The sequence below is a fragment of the Apus apus genome, chromosome 2 (genome assembly GCF_020740795.1).
Source record: "Apus apus isolate bApuApu2 chromosome 2, bApuApu2.pri.cur, whole genome shotgun sequence".
Taxonomy (NCBI): domain Eukaryota; kingdom Metazoa; phylum Chordata; class Aves; order Apodiformes; family Apodidae; genus Apus; species Apus apus.
Window position 1 is genome coordinate 106,102,163 of NC_067283.1, and position 16,174 is coordinate 106,118,336.

Here is a 16,174-nt window from a genome sequence, read left to right on the forward strand (position 1 = left end):
CTGATTTAACCAGTTTTAGGTGTTACCATGATATTGAGGCTCCCTCATATTTCGCTCAGGGATCAGAAAAACTATACCCTGCATCTTTAAGTCTTCTAAGTGGATACCGCTGCATGAACAAGATTTAACACCTCTTGCAGCCGTAGATTATAAGACAACTGGAAGATTTATTCTTGTCTATATTTTCTTCACAAGTTTTTTCTTAGATTTCTTAATTTACTGACGTAGGATCCCAAAGAAATTCAGGTAAAAGCTCTTCCTAGTGCTCCCTTGAGGATGGGGTCTTACATGACTTAAGAAGCAGGGGGTTTTTTAGCCCAGGACCACTTCTGCATTTTTTAATTTCTTCTGAATGGAACGCTTACTCACATTTTGCATATTGAAATCCCATACAAATTACTTGGGCTTAAGAAACTTAGCACACAAAAAGATTCCGAAATACTGTCAGATGGGAAAGCTGTGCACTGTCAGTTCAATCCTTCTTTTAACGTCTTTCCTGCCTGTTACCAGTTTTGTTGGTATACGAACGGTATCTTGGTAAACCATAACTCTTAGCGAGGAAAGGGAAAAGCATATGAACAGGCTTGTGCTGAATATATAAAAATAAATACATAAATATATTTACAAATGTACATTGATTATATTTAGACACTGTGTGTACTGGTTAATACATCATCCAGAAGTTGCAGTCCCAGATTTTAAGTGAGACACTTTTAATTGCTCAAAGGCCCAGCTAACTTCCTTTCCCTGCCCTCCCCTCAAACCAGAATTATTTCATGAGGTCTGAGAACTTGGCCTAATTAGCTTGTAAGAATACTTCCCTGATTAATTTTAATATTGCTCTGCTAAAATTTGCCTCAAAATGCAATGGAAAAAATGCATTAGGATTTGATGAATTGAGTGCATGCTCATGGAAAAAGTTTTTGGGAAAAATCCTCTGTACTTCCTTGATAAGGCACATAGTTTCAGGATAATTATATGTGAAGTGTGAGTGGGCAGAAAAGAAATAGAAATGCTAAGATAGTATAAAATACTTTGTGATAAGCTTGAACATCTGAATTATGTGTTGAAATTTAATTATGAAAATAGTTATTTGACATCTTAAAGTCCTTTTATCAGTTACTTTAATTAGAACCACACCTGCAAACTTGCAACTCTATATTGTATTGGCTTCCATGCTATTTAAAAGGTGTCACTGTGTACATTATTTCTAGTGCTTTAACTTTTAAAGATGTGAGAATAGTTACAGTACTATTAGTTGTCCATTACGAGTTTTACTGACAAAGTTATCTGTCTCTTAAAGCCTTTCTCTCTAATTTGTGACATCATAATGGAATGAGCAGCAGTTGTTAAATGCACATGATTTTCTGTGCAATGTAAATCCATGATGCTTTTACAAATGGTTCAGTTTTACCTAACTTCAGCATTCATTATACCACTAAAGACATTTAAAGGGGAAAAAGGGGATGTTTTGCCTCTTATAGTATTTATCATTTTACTCATCGACATAAATCTTAAGAAGAAAAAAGTAGAGGGTTTCTTTTGTGAATTTATTGTGCTCCAGCTTTTAATTAAGAAGTTGTGTTGTGATGATCTCAGGTGAGCAGGACTTAGTTTCTGCTATTTAAACCTCCCTGTGGAGATGCTGCTGCTTGAGGATGGTACCTGTGAGCTGCTTACAGCCCTGATCAGTTCTTGGTTCCCTGTGACTGCATACCTGGAGGAGAGCATGGCTGTTATCCCACTTTCCTGCTGCCTTACAGAATGTTTCTGAGAGTACAGTGAAGCCACGGGCTGTTTCTTGAGTAGACAGGCTCCTTTCGTGAGTAGCAGGCTGCTCTGTGTTCTGATGTGCTACCTAACTGCACGGAGAGCTGTGCTTGCTGATGACTATCTGATGGGACAGCAAGCCTGGTCTTGAAGCCGGCTTTCGGGCTCTTCTAGAACAGTCCAGGCACATCGCAGGGAAAAGGTGTTCTGGGAAGCCCGAGGCTGAAATGGGTAGCTTGCTGCTGAGTGGTTCATCCTGCCTTTTGCCACCGCCCAGTGCCAAGTCTGTCCAGAGTGAAGCGTTTCTACAACTGCTCTGCGCCGAGCGCCGCCTTTCCTGCGGGGCACCGCGGGGGCGTTTGGGGCCGGGGCTTCCCGGGCTGCTCCGGTGGTGCTGTACCACAACATGGTGCCACCTAGTGACGGGCTTCTGTTGTTTCGTGGGCTGGGGAAAAGGGCTTGCTCTATCGCATCCAATAATGCATGCCAACGTTTGTTAATTTCTCAGTACCACATAATTTCCTTCATAAACCATACGGAATATGACTTAATGTATCCATTTTGAAACAGGAGTTAAAATAAACAATGCTGAGCTCTTAACTTGTTCAGTTTTCATTCTACTACTTTTCCCTTCATTACTCTCACCTTCTTTCTTATTTATGTCAGCCTTGCTTAAGAAAAAACCCTTTTAAGCAAAATGTGTGCGGTTTTTATACCCTATCCATTTAAAATACTCAAATACTTTGATGATGTTGAAATATTTTCCTAGACTTTTTTCTTTGTAGTTTCTAAAAACCTTCATAATTATACATTTTGTACATAAATTCCCATGCTGTTATAGACAGCAAGCAGTTTACAGTAGATCTTTTCCCTCCTTTCATTTAATGCTCTCTATTAATAGAATCATACGATAGAATCATAAAATGCTTTGAGTTGGAAGGGACCTTAAAGATCATCTAGTTCCAACCCCCTGCATGGGCAGGGACACCTCCCCACCTCCCACTAGATCAGGTTACTCAGGGCCCCATCCAATCTGGCCTTGATTGCTGCCAGGGATGGGGCATCCACAACTTCCCTGGGCAACCTGTTCCTGTGTCTCATCACGCTCACACTAAAGAATTTCCTCTTAATGTCTAATCTAATCTCCCTTCTTCTAGTTTTGATCCATTAGCCCTGGTCCTCTCTCTCCTTTGTAAAGAGTCCCACCCCAGCTTTTCTGTAGGCCCCCGTCAAGCACTGAAAGATTCCCTTACCTCTGCTGAGTTAAAATGACAGTGCAAACATTTGTGATTAACTTGGTTGCTTAATGAGGCAGAATCAGTCTGTGTCATATGATGCTTCTTTATGAATCTCATTGATGTTACAGGAACAGCTCACAGTAGAAGTCTGCCTAGTCCGGTGGTGGATGGTTTTGCCAGTTAAGAGATTTTTCTGAGCATATTATCACTGTTCAACAACAGTAGCAAGTGCTGCTTGTAGAGGTTAAGTATTGAGAGCACAATCAAGTATTTAAAAATTTTGTTCTAAGTAATTTCTAGGTCAAATCTGTCATTTAACAGCAGCATTTTGACTGTCAGTTGCTTCACCTAAAATTTTGGCTCATCCCTCTCCCTTTCCATCTCTTCTTCCCTGGTTCCAGCTGGCATCTGATGTCTCTGTCATGCTATCCCAAGTGCAGTGCTGTATCAGTGAGAGGGACAGTCATTCTTTTTGTGATGCTGGGAGTGTCCCAGAATTGTTCTGGAATTTTTACAAAAATAGCTCCAGCACTGTGATCCAAAGGGAAAATGTTTGAGAAGTTATGAGTGAAAGAAGGGATTCTGAATGCATGTCTTTGCTTGGGCCTCTTGGAGGGCCTCAGAGCAGGACTTCTAACCAGGTAAGGGGCATTCCCTGTTTTCATTCAAAGACTCTATGAATAAAAATGCTTTCCCAGGTGGTCCCTGTCACAACATAGATGCTGAAGCATGGAAAGTGAAGGCTCTCAGAGAATGTACTGGAGACTGTGGAAGAAATAGATATTCCTTATCCATATTGAAACTGAGAAATAGCTCCATTTTGGCTTTTTGATAACTTACAGTGTGCATAGGTGTGGAAAAGGCAAGAAGGTAAGTTTTTTGTAGTGTTGGGTAACTACAGTATGCCAGGGCCTAGGACAAAGCAGAGAAATGTAATGGAAAGTAAATAAAATAAAGTCAATAAAGTGTAAAACAGGAGTAAATGAAACCCCCCAAGACAATTATTTTAATCTGCAACTCAATCACTGTATGAATTGAGCACTGAAATGTGTTTGATGGGGTATTGAGCGACTGGACTCGGGAAACAAGGTGCTCCTTGTATTCTGAAGTCCAAAATCCTTTATATATAAGAACACAAATTAAAAAAAAAAAAAATAATATAAAAAAATTGAAAAGTAAATCTTGGGCTGTTGATTGCTGCTAGTTTTTTCTCCCTTACTACCTGTTCTTTATGACAAAGCAGTCACTGTGCTGCCACTTGTGCTTTATGTCCATCATTTGTATTTTATCCCAGCTGGTACATTACAATATCTTTAGCCAAATCTGTGGGGTTTTCTCCCCTTTTTGCTTTAGTTTTAAACGGAAATATGCAATATTTATAAATGAAATGCAAAAGTAAGCCTTGATAAAGTATTCTTAGTAAGAAAAGAGCTAAGTCTCCATTCTTTCAAACACATGTAGTTAATTCTGCTAAACTTAAGGACATACAGATGTGCCTTTTCCTTGCGTGTTAAATTATTGTTTGTATCCATCTGACAATGTTTATGTACAAATAAGGAAGGAAATGAAATGTGCTCAATGTTTGGCCAAAGGCCAAGTGGTATTTTAAAACATACCCAGAAAAACAGAGGGAGTTTGACATAGAAAGTAAGCTGTTTTCTTCTTACCTGATGCCTATGCAAGCTTGGTTTGCTTGTGGAGCAGTTTCAAAATCAACATGCTTCTTGTGGGGTGTTAATATGTTGCTAGTATGAAACCTATTGTGTTAGCTATGGTTAGCTCACAATAAAGGAAGAATAATTTTATAGAGAAAAAAAACCCCAGTGTCTGTTATATACAATACTAAGTCAAGGCTCAAGGTACTCATGTCTGACACCAGCTCTATTTTAGCAAATACTAAGACAGGGCTCACAGGCCTCATTTTACACCCATTTACTTGAAAATGCTTGAAAGGTGCTAGACATTTTTGTGAAATGCTGTCTTTTGACTCACAAGGAGCTATACCCATAACATTAATGAGGGGGGAAAAAAGAAAAAACATAGTTTGGTATTTAGTGAGATTGTCTGCACTGATAACCTAAAATAGTAAAAATGAGGAAACTGCAAAATAAAGATGAAATAAACCTTGTAATATTGAGCAGTGACACCTTACAGGAGTGCTAAAATGAGTCCTGCTGTCATGCACCATCTGCTCTTTTAGGTACATGTATTGAAGGTAGTCTTGACCTGCCTAATCCTGTAGTATTTGTAACTGACTTCCAAGATTTGTCAAACTGCAAGGCTGGTTTCCTTAGCGACCAAATAATGGCTGCATGGAAGAGGAATATGTATGCAACAGCAGCTGGGATTTTCCAGGAAGCAGTTTGATTTCCTGCTCTCCTGTTAACTACCTGCTTCTGAGAAACATGCAAACACCTTCCCTTGGATTTACTACATTCATACAAGCTACATGACCCCTTAAGCCCTGTGATGCAAAGTCTATTCTGTATGATTTGCTTTTTAGGGAATATCACCCCTGTAGTCTGAAAATTCCTTGTTAGTATTTATTTCTGTATTATTGAAGTTTGCAATAAAAGTTTTTTTTTTTTTTCAAGATCTAGCACCAGGATTACTGAAGGATGTGCAACCACAGCAGCCTGTATGGTTTGTTCACAGCAACTGAATTTGTGCCTACCTGAAATTAGTGGTTCCAGGAAATTATATGGTACAGGCTCATGGACTAGGGAGGAATATAGATAAGAAACTTAGTATTAAAAAAAAAAAAAAGGCTCATCCAACGTATCAAAAGTTCAGGAAAACAGTGATCTCTTTGGAGTCACTGCTGAGTGCAGCAAATATGAACTGCATGGAATTTATTTTTTTTATGGTATTGCTTTTTGAAGTTTCATTTTTAAGCTGCATTTTGAGAGGCATTTACTGGTTCCTGCTTGCCTCTATATTATTCCTGGCTTCTGTAATACTGTCTTTGAGTGACTGTCATCCTAAGTCATTTTTCCAAAGAGGAAGTTATCTAAAAATGACAGTAGAGTTTGAAAAATTAAGCAAGCCAAAATAGGAGCATGGGTACAGCAGCAGCAATGGCAGATTCACTGCTGGTATCTAAAATGTCCCTGACTCTACTTTGATTGTTACCTGTTATTATTATACTTACACTGTCATTATTATACTTAAACTGCCTGACTGCCTTCAGTGTGGTAAAAGAGGGATTAGTTGCCATTTGTAGCACCCAAGGAACACTCCAAATAATAGGTTAGTAATGTTTCTAACAAGGAGAGGCTGCATGCATGAAAAACACATGGTGACAAGATTTCAGATATTTTCCAGCTTTTTGTACAAATGCACTGGGCAGGACACAAAGGCATGTACTGTTACTGTTGTCCTGGGCCAGAATGGGGCCCCTGTGCTACATTTCATTATCAACATACGACAGTGATCCTAGAAACAAGCGATCTAAAGATAGTTCTTCAGTCAGTGGTGAAATGGATCCTTACTTCAGGGCATACACCATCACCTCTGTGACATCAAGTTAGTTGCTGAGCTAGTATATTAAGGTGACTTCATGTTGTGAAATGTTTGTCATCTGATCACTGTGGGATGATGGTTTTATTCGCTCAAATGCAGGGTAAAAGAGCAGAAACAAGTGTATCCTGAGTGTTTAATATGTTCCCTATTACTGGTATCTCCAGCAATAGAGTAGGGGAAAAAATAAAAAGCAAGTAAGCATATACTGTCAGGACTTCACACAAATAGAGTCCTCTTCAGAGGTTTCTCATGCAGCTGCAGCAGCTCTTTGGCTTCAATTTGACCTTTGTGGATGTAGCCTTAGAACAGGATACATGGAGCATATAAAATAAATCACTGCTTTTCAATAGTGCTTCACAGGGCATTATATATCACTGTAGATGTAAGACTATTAAATGTGTGCATCAGCCTATGAAAATAGTTTTTCATCATAAGCTTAGTCTGGCATAGAGCTTTGAGACCATTATATATGAAACCCAAGGGAGAAAAGATTAGGTTCCAAGATTTTGACTGCAAAATGCTAGTCTTAAGTAATCAGAATCTTAAGCTCGTTCAGTGACCAAAGTTATTTTTATTTTTGGAAGTAGATTATTGATGACACATCCCTGCAGCCCTCAGCATGCAACCTCAGCTGTCTGGACATTCCTCACTGCCTAGCTACAAAACACATCTGATGCTCTTATATGGTCTTTTGGTTGGGTCTGTAGGGCACATAGCCTTCCAGTGGTTAAGGGGTTTATGCCCACTTGCAGGTCAACTGGTTTCCTACATTACAATACAGATACTGGGGAAACCTGACTTGAAAAGTCATCATTAGTTTTACTTTTAACATCCTTGAAAATTCTTCATCGTGTCTTTCCGAGTATGTATCCATCTACAGCCCACATTTCAGTTGGCTGTTCAAAAATGAAGAGCTGAAGTACAGATTCTGAAGTGGACAATTTCCTCTAAAGGAGGATACCAACTAGAGGAGGATGTAACTCCTATTCAGGGTTTAAAAATCACTGCTTTAAAACTTATTTCCAGCAAGAAAAATCCAGCTGGCTTGTCTGCTGATTACCCAGTGTAACAAAGACATCACCACCTAAAATTTACCGAGAAGGCGGGATCAGGAAAATAATGGTCTGGGGACTTGTTTATAACAGAAGAAAACTGATCCTGTGAATCCTGCATCATTTAGGCATTCAAAAGGAAAAAGTAAGCAAGATAGTCTAACACCTACCTCTCCTGAGCACAGGCTGCTTGCATGTACATGCACAATATTGAACTGCACAGATATGACAAGATCAGTCTGAAGAAGTGGCAGTATAACTATGCTTAAGCTTCATGTTACATAGCAACATTACAGTTATATTTCAACAAGTGTTTCCTAGGTCTCCACACTGTTGATTCTGTGACATGTGCAGCACAGGTGAAAACTTCCTTAAGTGTAAACTACATTCTAAAAAAGATAAATAAAAATCAGCTGTTCCTAGAACCTTGCAGGCATGCCATGGACAAACACCTCAGCAACCATACTGAAGATCACCAAGATAGTTTAAAAACAAACTTTTGAGAAAAGAAGCACGTGGCAGTCTGAAGTACTATAGCAAAGAACAGTCTCGGTAGAAGAAAAAGAAGTTGAGGCCAAGTTCCAGTTAAAATAAACAACTAGAAAAAAAAAAATGGCTTGAGTTTTTTGGCTCTGATGTGAAAGAAACCACCCAGGAATTAAAAAAATTTTTTTAAAAAAAATCACATCATGCCTACGTATTTTAATTTGTCAAGTTAACTTATTTACAAAGCTAAACCCAGAATATCTCCCTGCTCTACTGGGAGCACAAGATAGGTAACTAAACCTTCCTTCTGTCACACAGGACATGAGACAAACCTTATAGTATATGCTCTCAGCCTTTAGCTGAAGAACATTCCTACTCTTTGGGGCCTTAAGACATGGGAAATGGCTCAGGGCACGGCTTGTGGATAAGAGGTCATCACTTTGATAAATATATAGGCGAGACAAATTCCCCTTATACTTTTCAGATTGCAGTAGCCAAGAAAATGAGACACATTGAAGGACATAGTCATGCTAAGAACTAAGAGAACAACCTTCCTCTTTTCTTCATATTCAAGACAACAGTATGTTTTTGAATGAGTTATTGTTTTTCACTTAAAAGCCATCTTATCAATGTAGCTGAGGAAAATCTATGATCTTTTTCAAAGTGAAAGGTACCTTAGCATGTCTAGGGTTTTACCAAGTTAATCCTCAGAATTACTTTGCTCACATTCTCACATGCAAATTAAAAGCTACAAAACAATAAAGCTTTAGGTAGGTTTTGTGGCCAAGTATTGCTGTTAATTAGTGCCAGCACAGACACTTAACCTCAAAGACAGGTTCCTTTGCACCAAGCTTCCTTCAGCAGATGGGAAAAAAATATGCCTAATTCTCCACTTATTGCCAGCATAAAAAAATTTAACAAACAGGATGCAAACTTTGACATGAAAATACTTCTAAAACCTATAAATATTAAAAGGAAATCAAAGCTGGGCATCATATCTGCTTAAGAACCATAAATGTTTTCTGCTGGCCCTTAAGCAATTGTAAAAATCTTTCCTAACCATTTATTTGGCTAACTACTAACACCAGGTTTTTGAAGTGACATCTGACTGAGGTTAAGAGATTTCTACAGCTGCATTTTCAAAGACACCAGCACATACTGCTAGGAGCCTTTCAGATCTGAGAGACACTGAACAAAACATGATGAAATTAAGTTTTCTAGCTTGATTCACAACTGCAAGTATAATACAATTAACACAACTGCATTTGTAAATGCATAATAGAAATATCACCCTTCAGAAAAAGACTGAGGTATTTTTTCTATATAGCAATCTTTATTTCAAAATGGCATTTATTACAAAAATGTAAAAATCCAGCTAAACCAGTAACATTGAGATTGTTTTCCTGGACTATCAGAAGTCCATGGATCTTTGTCCCCACATCCCTTTCCTCAAAATATTCTCCCCACTTCCAGTCTGATTATACAGGTGCAAATGTGCCTAAATGGCCTGGAGTAGATAAATACATAGAGAAAGGCAAAAGCTGTAAAGCTAAATGCATGCAACAAGTTCTATCAGGAAGAAACCCTCAAAAATAAACCTAAGTAGAGATTATCTGCAGGGACCAGGAGCTTTGTTCAGTCATCCTTGTCTTTTGCTCCATGCTTCAGGATGCGTGTGAATTCAATGTAGTTGAAATTCCCCTTTTTGTCGATGGGTGCCTCTCTGTACAGCTCATCTACCTCCTCATCTGTGAACCTGTCTCCCATTGTGGTCAGCAGCTCCCGCAGGTAGTCTTCTTGGATGAACCCTAGAACATTAAACAAGAGGAGATAAGAAGAGTTTTTATATTTATCTGCTAATAGATGGAAGAAAGTTTCTCTCTTTGAATTATTTGTTTCAATAAAAGAGACCTACAGTCTTTGTTGCCACATGAAAAAAAAGCCACTAAAGCCTATTAATATAGTTACCAAATAATTAGAAGCATTCAATCAAGTTAAGCCTCTTAATTGGTTTGCAGGGTCTCTCTACTTCAAGGAAAGACCATTTGATGATTTGCCCGTGTTGTTACAAAGAATATACAAATCTGTCAGCATACAGACTGGACCTTCTTTCCAACAGCAAGGCTTACATTCCTGGTAATACTGAGAGCCTTCTAACAACTGTCCGTTTTACACAACTTTGTCTAGAACATTCCTAATGAAAACCACTAAAAAAAGGAACTTGACTACCAATGTTCAACAAATACATGAAACAAAGGCAAGTTTGAAATATTTCAAGGATTCTAAATTGAACTGAAATTGGTGATAAAACTCGGATTTACTACACTGGCTGCAAAGAATACATTTTTGCCATTGTTTATTAAACAAGCCCCTTTGTGATTTTTTCTATCAGAACTCATGAGTCATACAAAGGTTTTCTTGTATTAGCTTTCTTATCCTTTAAATGCAGCTTAATAGAGGGAAAGTGACAGAAAACAAGTTCTTCATAAAAGCATAATAGCTTTGAAGACAAGGATTCCCCTTAAGAAAATTGCACCCAATCCAAATTTTAAATTAAAAAATTTTAAGGCCATGGCTCTCAATCAACCTCTTTTTTGCCTTCCTGCCATCTTGAACAACCAAGTGAAGTGCCAGAAGTTTGGGATTTTAAGTTTTATAGTGTTTGAAAAGGTAACTTCAGCTGCCAAGGACACATGGCATGAGTTTTAGTTTGCAGAAATCAGAATTTTCAGAGTTAAGAAATTAATCACCATTTCTATGAATACAAGTATTTATTGTTACTAAAGTAAGTAGAAGTAATACACATACACTGTTACTTCACCCACTTACCTGTTGCTTCCTCATCAAAGCAAGCAAAAGCATTCCTGATGACGTCTTCTGGGTCTGTGCCATTTAACTTCTCACCAAACATTGTGAGGAACATCGTGAAGTTTATGGGTCCTGGAGCCTCGTTCATCATGGCATCTAGGTATTCATCTGTTGGATTCTTTCCTACAGTAAACATACATAGATTAAAACAACAACAAAAAAAATAAATAAAAGAACAGATACGAGAGCAAAACCAGTAATTTAAATAGGCAACATATTTAAGAGCATCTCATTGCTATTATTCGCAGCTGAAAGTCATGGCAACAGATCCCAGATCAATGGGTTAACAAATGTTACATTATTCTATTTCTACATGAGATAATTATCAGCTGGATAGATAAGTTACAGACCTCCCCTTCCCTTCCTCAGACATTACCAAGGGAGGCGAGCATGTCATGCAAGTCCTCTTTATCAATGAAGCCATCCCTGTTCTGGTCGATCATATTGAAGGCCTCCTTGAATTCTTGAATCTGTGACTGATCAAACATTGCAAATACATTGGAAGTGGCACGCTGAGGGCGCTTCTTGGTGGTCTTTGTCTTTGCTCTTTTGCTCGACATGTTGCCTGTTGGTTCTAGGGAGAGAGAAAAATATCCAAAAGTTGGCCTTATTAGATCAGATTACAAGTCCTCGGGGAAAGAATTTTATGTTCCTTTAGCCATTGTATGTTATAAGCAAATATCCCAAAGTACACCTTTTAAATATCTCCTGCTCTGTCTTCTTTCATTTGGTATTCACTTGCTATTAAGTCTTTCAGGATTCAGGGACTGGCACTGTAGGCCAATAGCAGACTAAATTAAAATACAAGTCATAGTTCTTGAAATGCAACTCACACCATGCTCATACTGCTAATTCAGTACACTATTTGCATGTTCCCCAAATTAAGATGGCTACATACTTAGCAGTTTAGGAGGCTACCACATAGAAGGCTATGGGCTGCTAAGCTGGCATAGTATGTAGTGGTTAAATAAATCAAGCAGTACGTTAAGCTAACTTTTAGAAAGAAAAAGCAAACCTTTTTTAGGTTCTGAATAGCGTTTTGTTAGTATATCTGCTGTTAGAAGATCAGTGGGTCCCAGGACATGGAAAGACCTCAAGGAGAGCCTTTGCAAAGGTCACTGCATGGTGCTGGGAGAAAGATCTGCCAAAGAACCCCTTCTAGAGTTCTTCAAAGTCAAGCAGAGGATTGTGTGTGTGTCAGAAAAAGGACACTGACTTGGTTAATACATTGCTATTCTCTTACACAGAGGAACACAATCTATATGCAAGCATACTCATTTAAATTTATGACATAATAGTTCTAAAACCCTGAAGATTGTTCAAGTTATCAACCTTTAGAAACATTTATATATTCTAATAGAATATATAGTTTCAGATATCACTATATATATTAATTGAGCTGTCAAGAAATAAAGGTGGTACTTTACACGTTATAACACTCATATAATCATGGCAGAAGTGAGACTTTCAAGTTAACTGCTGCTATTTAGCTGGGAAGATACATGTAGTATTTAACCACAGTTTATGGTACAAATGCTAAAAGCTGAGTCATTCACTGTAATGCAAAGACCTCAAGACTGCCACTGAATCAAAGTAAGAAAGACCCTGTTTAATGTTGCTTCGAAAAGTCTTGTACACCTCTGTGCTTTAGTTTTATCTAATGCAAACAATCCATGCTGCTATAGTCCTTTACTATGCCCAAACCAAATGTTATGCAAATCACATTCCTTCCATCCTTGATTTTGAATTTTACAGGAAGGACCTGCAGCAAGTGTCCTGAAAGTGGACAAATTTAAGCTTCAACACAAGAATGCTAACATTTTGAAAGTTACACTAAGTATTAATTTCGTAACTTAAAAAATTTTATCAGGTCAGAAATGCAATTCTAATCACAATCACAGCACAGTTCTAACAGTTTCTCAGACAACTTGCTCCAAGTTACTGTATTTCCTGTTAAGACTCCTTGAAAGCAAGACTGAAGTCACTAACTTGGATTCAGCCTTAAAAAAAAGGAGTAAAATTAAGCCAACAAAATACTTTACATGGTTAATCAATCCAGTGCTCAGGCAAGAAGCGGTTAGGGTTGTTTTTTTTTAATTTTTAAATTAAAGGAAAGACTTTTTACCTTGCTTTGTATCAGGTACATGACATGCAGCACCAAGCATCTGGATCATAAAAGGATATTCCATGGTTATGTCCTTCCTTGTCTGTCTCCAAAGAGCGTTACTGATTTCCCCTGCTAATTCCACACTTTTAAATCCTATGCGCACATACAATGTTCTTCTGACGTGTAAAACAAACCATTATGTCCTTAACTAAAAATAGCCTATGAAATGCAACTGCACATCATTCGACAACGCTTAAGTTCTCTTCATTGCATTCACTAACCACAAGCTATCTGAGATGTCTGGCCTCCAACAACAGTTCAACAAATAAACATGAACTCCTGACAACTAGATATTTATGAAGACAGCTGACAATAAAGGTGGTTTGCTTTCAAGCTGCAGTCAAAGCTTGTGCATAACTTCCATCTTTTTCTTACCTCAGTAAAAGCTCTTGCATAAATTACCATTAAACTCTAAATTATTGATTAAAAGTACCACTACCCAAAACAGTCAATATCTCTTCATAACTGTTTTCTGAAATAATTAAGAGTAAACAGGACGTGACCTATTCAAAGTAAACCAAAAAGTTTACTTTGCATATGCTGCAAGGCAGTGCCTCCCAGGAAGTCACTACCTGCAATTCAATTCTATTTCTAATAAATTAAATTCTAATCTAATAAAGAGGAGGTAACAAAACCAGACTACTGGCAGCTGTAGCTACATATGGTGGGAAGAGAGTCTCCTTTTTAATTCTGTTCAGAAGATTGCCATGGCAGAAAATGGGACTGGAGAAGATGAAAAATTCGCCCATGCTTGTGTCTAAGTTTCTCTCAACTAGGCTGGGGAGGCAGCCACACAGAATACAGAAGGCAGAACTCTCACTTAAAAAGACCTATCAGCCTGCAGAGGGCGACATGTCGGGTATCAAGATGGTACTGCCTTTCAGCACAAGTTTGGTGTAGATATGCCTGAAACACTGCACTCAACCCTGGGAAACTCCATTAGAAATAAGGTGATAAACTAGAATGCGTTCAGAAAAACAAGGACATCAGTTGAGTTAGCCAAGAGATCAGCTGAAGTTGAAAAAGCTCCAAGTGTTTACACGTAGTGTTATCTCTCTGTGCAGAACAATGAACAATGTAATGAGCAAGAACTAACCACATTGGAATCGAACACTGGACTCACTATTTTTTAGAGAAATTAAGATTTAATCTGATAAACCCACCAGGTCATTTATTTTTTAAAAAAACCCATGCTTTTATAATTGAAATAGGGTAAGTAGAGGCTGAAAATAGAAAAATTTCAGCAAATAAATGCAGAAATACTGCACATTTGATAGTACCAGTCAGGACTGGCAGGTTTAGTCTCTGTTGCTCAATACTATCAAGCACTGCATGGTCTGGGCCTTGTTTTGGAAACTGTTTAAGAAACTTCTAATCTAAGATATCGTCTGTAAGACTTACCATAAGATATTTCCAAAAGCATAAGCTTTATTTATGAAGATTTTCACATATTAAAAAAAAAATAATAAATTGCACCCACTTCACTAGAGTGGTAGTAATAGGGCTGCACCACTTGGATATTCATTTGCTTAGTTGAGGAACAGCAACAGATATCAAACAACAGAATGACAGAAAGTCATCTTATATTCCTTACCTCTGGGAAAAGGATAAACTCTAGGACACAAACCTGAGCAACTGTTAGAGCTTGAGCCAGACAACAAGGTACAAAATTTTACAGCCCACTAACAGTGGTAGAAGTTGGGGCAGTGACCTGTTCAGGGGCAGTGACCAGAAGTAAAGCTTCAGAGAACAGCCTCGTGTTTCAACAGTGGTTTTGTAACGACTGTGAATATCTAGTCACTCATAAGAAATAAAACCACAGCAAAAACCACACCCAATGAAGCCTCTACATAAAGTTTAGTACTGAATTTTAACACTGCCAATCATTTGGAAACTTTATTAAACTAAGACACAATGGTGACCTTCTCTTAAATCATTAAATTCAAAAGTCAACCTCAAAGCTAAATTCCAAGTTCTGTCCACGTATCAGCCACAGCATCAGGTACCACCACTCCTCCATCACAGTCTGGGCAGCAGCAGGAAGAGATGGTAAGACCAAGACACCCCAGCAAATCCATGACAAAGCTCAATAAAGAGCAGATTACACTTAGTAAATGCAAAACAACCTGTAAGACCTTATGCAATCTCATCTAGTCCTAAAAATCATCTTAACACACTCCTCGTTACTAAGTTTTCCTTGTAACTTTGACTCCTTGTAACAAGAGTCAAACCTGCCTCCAAACCTAGTTTTGGTCTGTCTATAAATTAAGAGAATGGAAACCACAACGAACTACAATTCGTAATAACTTGATTAGGGCCATAAGCGACGGCGGCCACAAGCAGGGACGGACTCAAGACCCCCTCTGCCTCTACAACCTCTTCCCACCGCAGAGGTTTCCAGACCAGAGCCCTTCCCGTGCTGGAGCAGCGGCAGGGAAGTGGCCGCACAGCCCGACGCGGCCGGAAGGCAGCCGATCCCTTCCGACAGGCTCCCTGTGCCAAGGGGCGCTGCCGCCGGTGCCCGCCACACCGACCCACCGCCCGCACCGCCCCCGAGCCGCTGCCCACCCCCCCCCGCCGCGCACGGCGGCTCCTCGCTGCAGAAGGGCCGCGGGGCGCACCCCAGGCACGGCCGGGCCGGGCCGGGCAGCGGGAGGCCCGGGGGGACGGCCCCGACGCCGGCGACCCCCGCTCCTCAGGCGGCCCCGCCCCGCGCGCTGCCCCCGGCCCGCCGCGCCCCTCGCCTCCTCCCCGGCTGCAGACCCCACGGGCGGCCGCTGGTCCCTGCCGGCCCCACCTCACCTGGGGGCTGCGGGAAGAAGGTCCCGGTGCGATGGCGGCGGGGAGAGGCGGCGACCAAGGCGCTTCCGGAGGGCGAGCGGCCGCCGCCCCGCCGGCGCAGAGGAAGGCGCGGGCGAGACCATCCGCAAGGAGCGGCGGGGAGGGGGCGGTGGCGACCGGGCGCCCCGCTCCCCCGACGCGGCGGCACAAACCCGCCAAGCAGGGGTCTCGCAGGTGACTGCCCGTCCTGCCTGTGCCCCCCCGGGGTCTCTCTGCCCTCCGTAGCAGGA

At 40.0% G+C, this 16,174-nt stretch overlaps 1 protein-coding gene across 2 annotated transcripts; it reads right to left on the bottom strand.

The window, feature by feature from the left end:
• Positions 1-9,381: 9,381 nt before the first annotated feature.
• Positions 9,382-16,016, bottom strand: LOC127381198 (myosin regulatory light chain 2, smooth muscle minor isoform). 2 transcript variants are annotated; one of them, XM_051611153.1, is made up of 5 exons: positions 15,906-15,988; positions 13,062-13,101; positions 11,313-11,510; positions 10,898-11,059; positions 9,382-9,876 (listed from the first exon to the last, which is right to left on the bottom strand). In XM_051611153.1, the coding sequence occupies exons 2-5, from the start codon at positions 13,099-13,101 to the stop codon at positions 9,704-9,706; spliced, it is 573 nt and encodes a 190-aa protein (XP_051467113.1). In that variant the 5' UTR covers positions 15,906-15,988; the 3' UTR covers positions 9,382-9,703. The 2 variants fall into 2 exon arrangements, with proteins under 2 accessions (XP_051467113.1, XP_051467114.1); XM_051611154.1 differs by lacking the exon at positions 13,062-13,101 and having other exon boundaries at positions 15,906-16,016.
• Between the last annotated feature and the right edge of the window lie 158 nt (positions 16,017-16,174).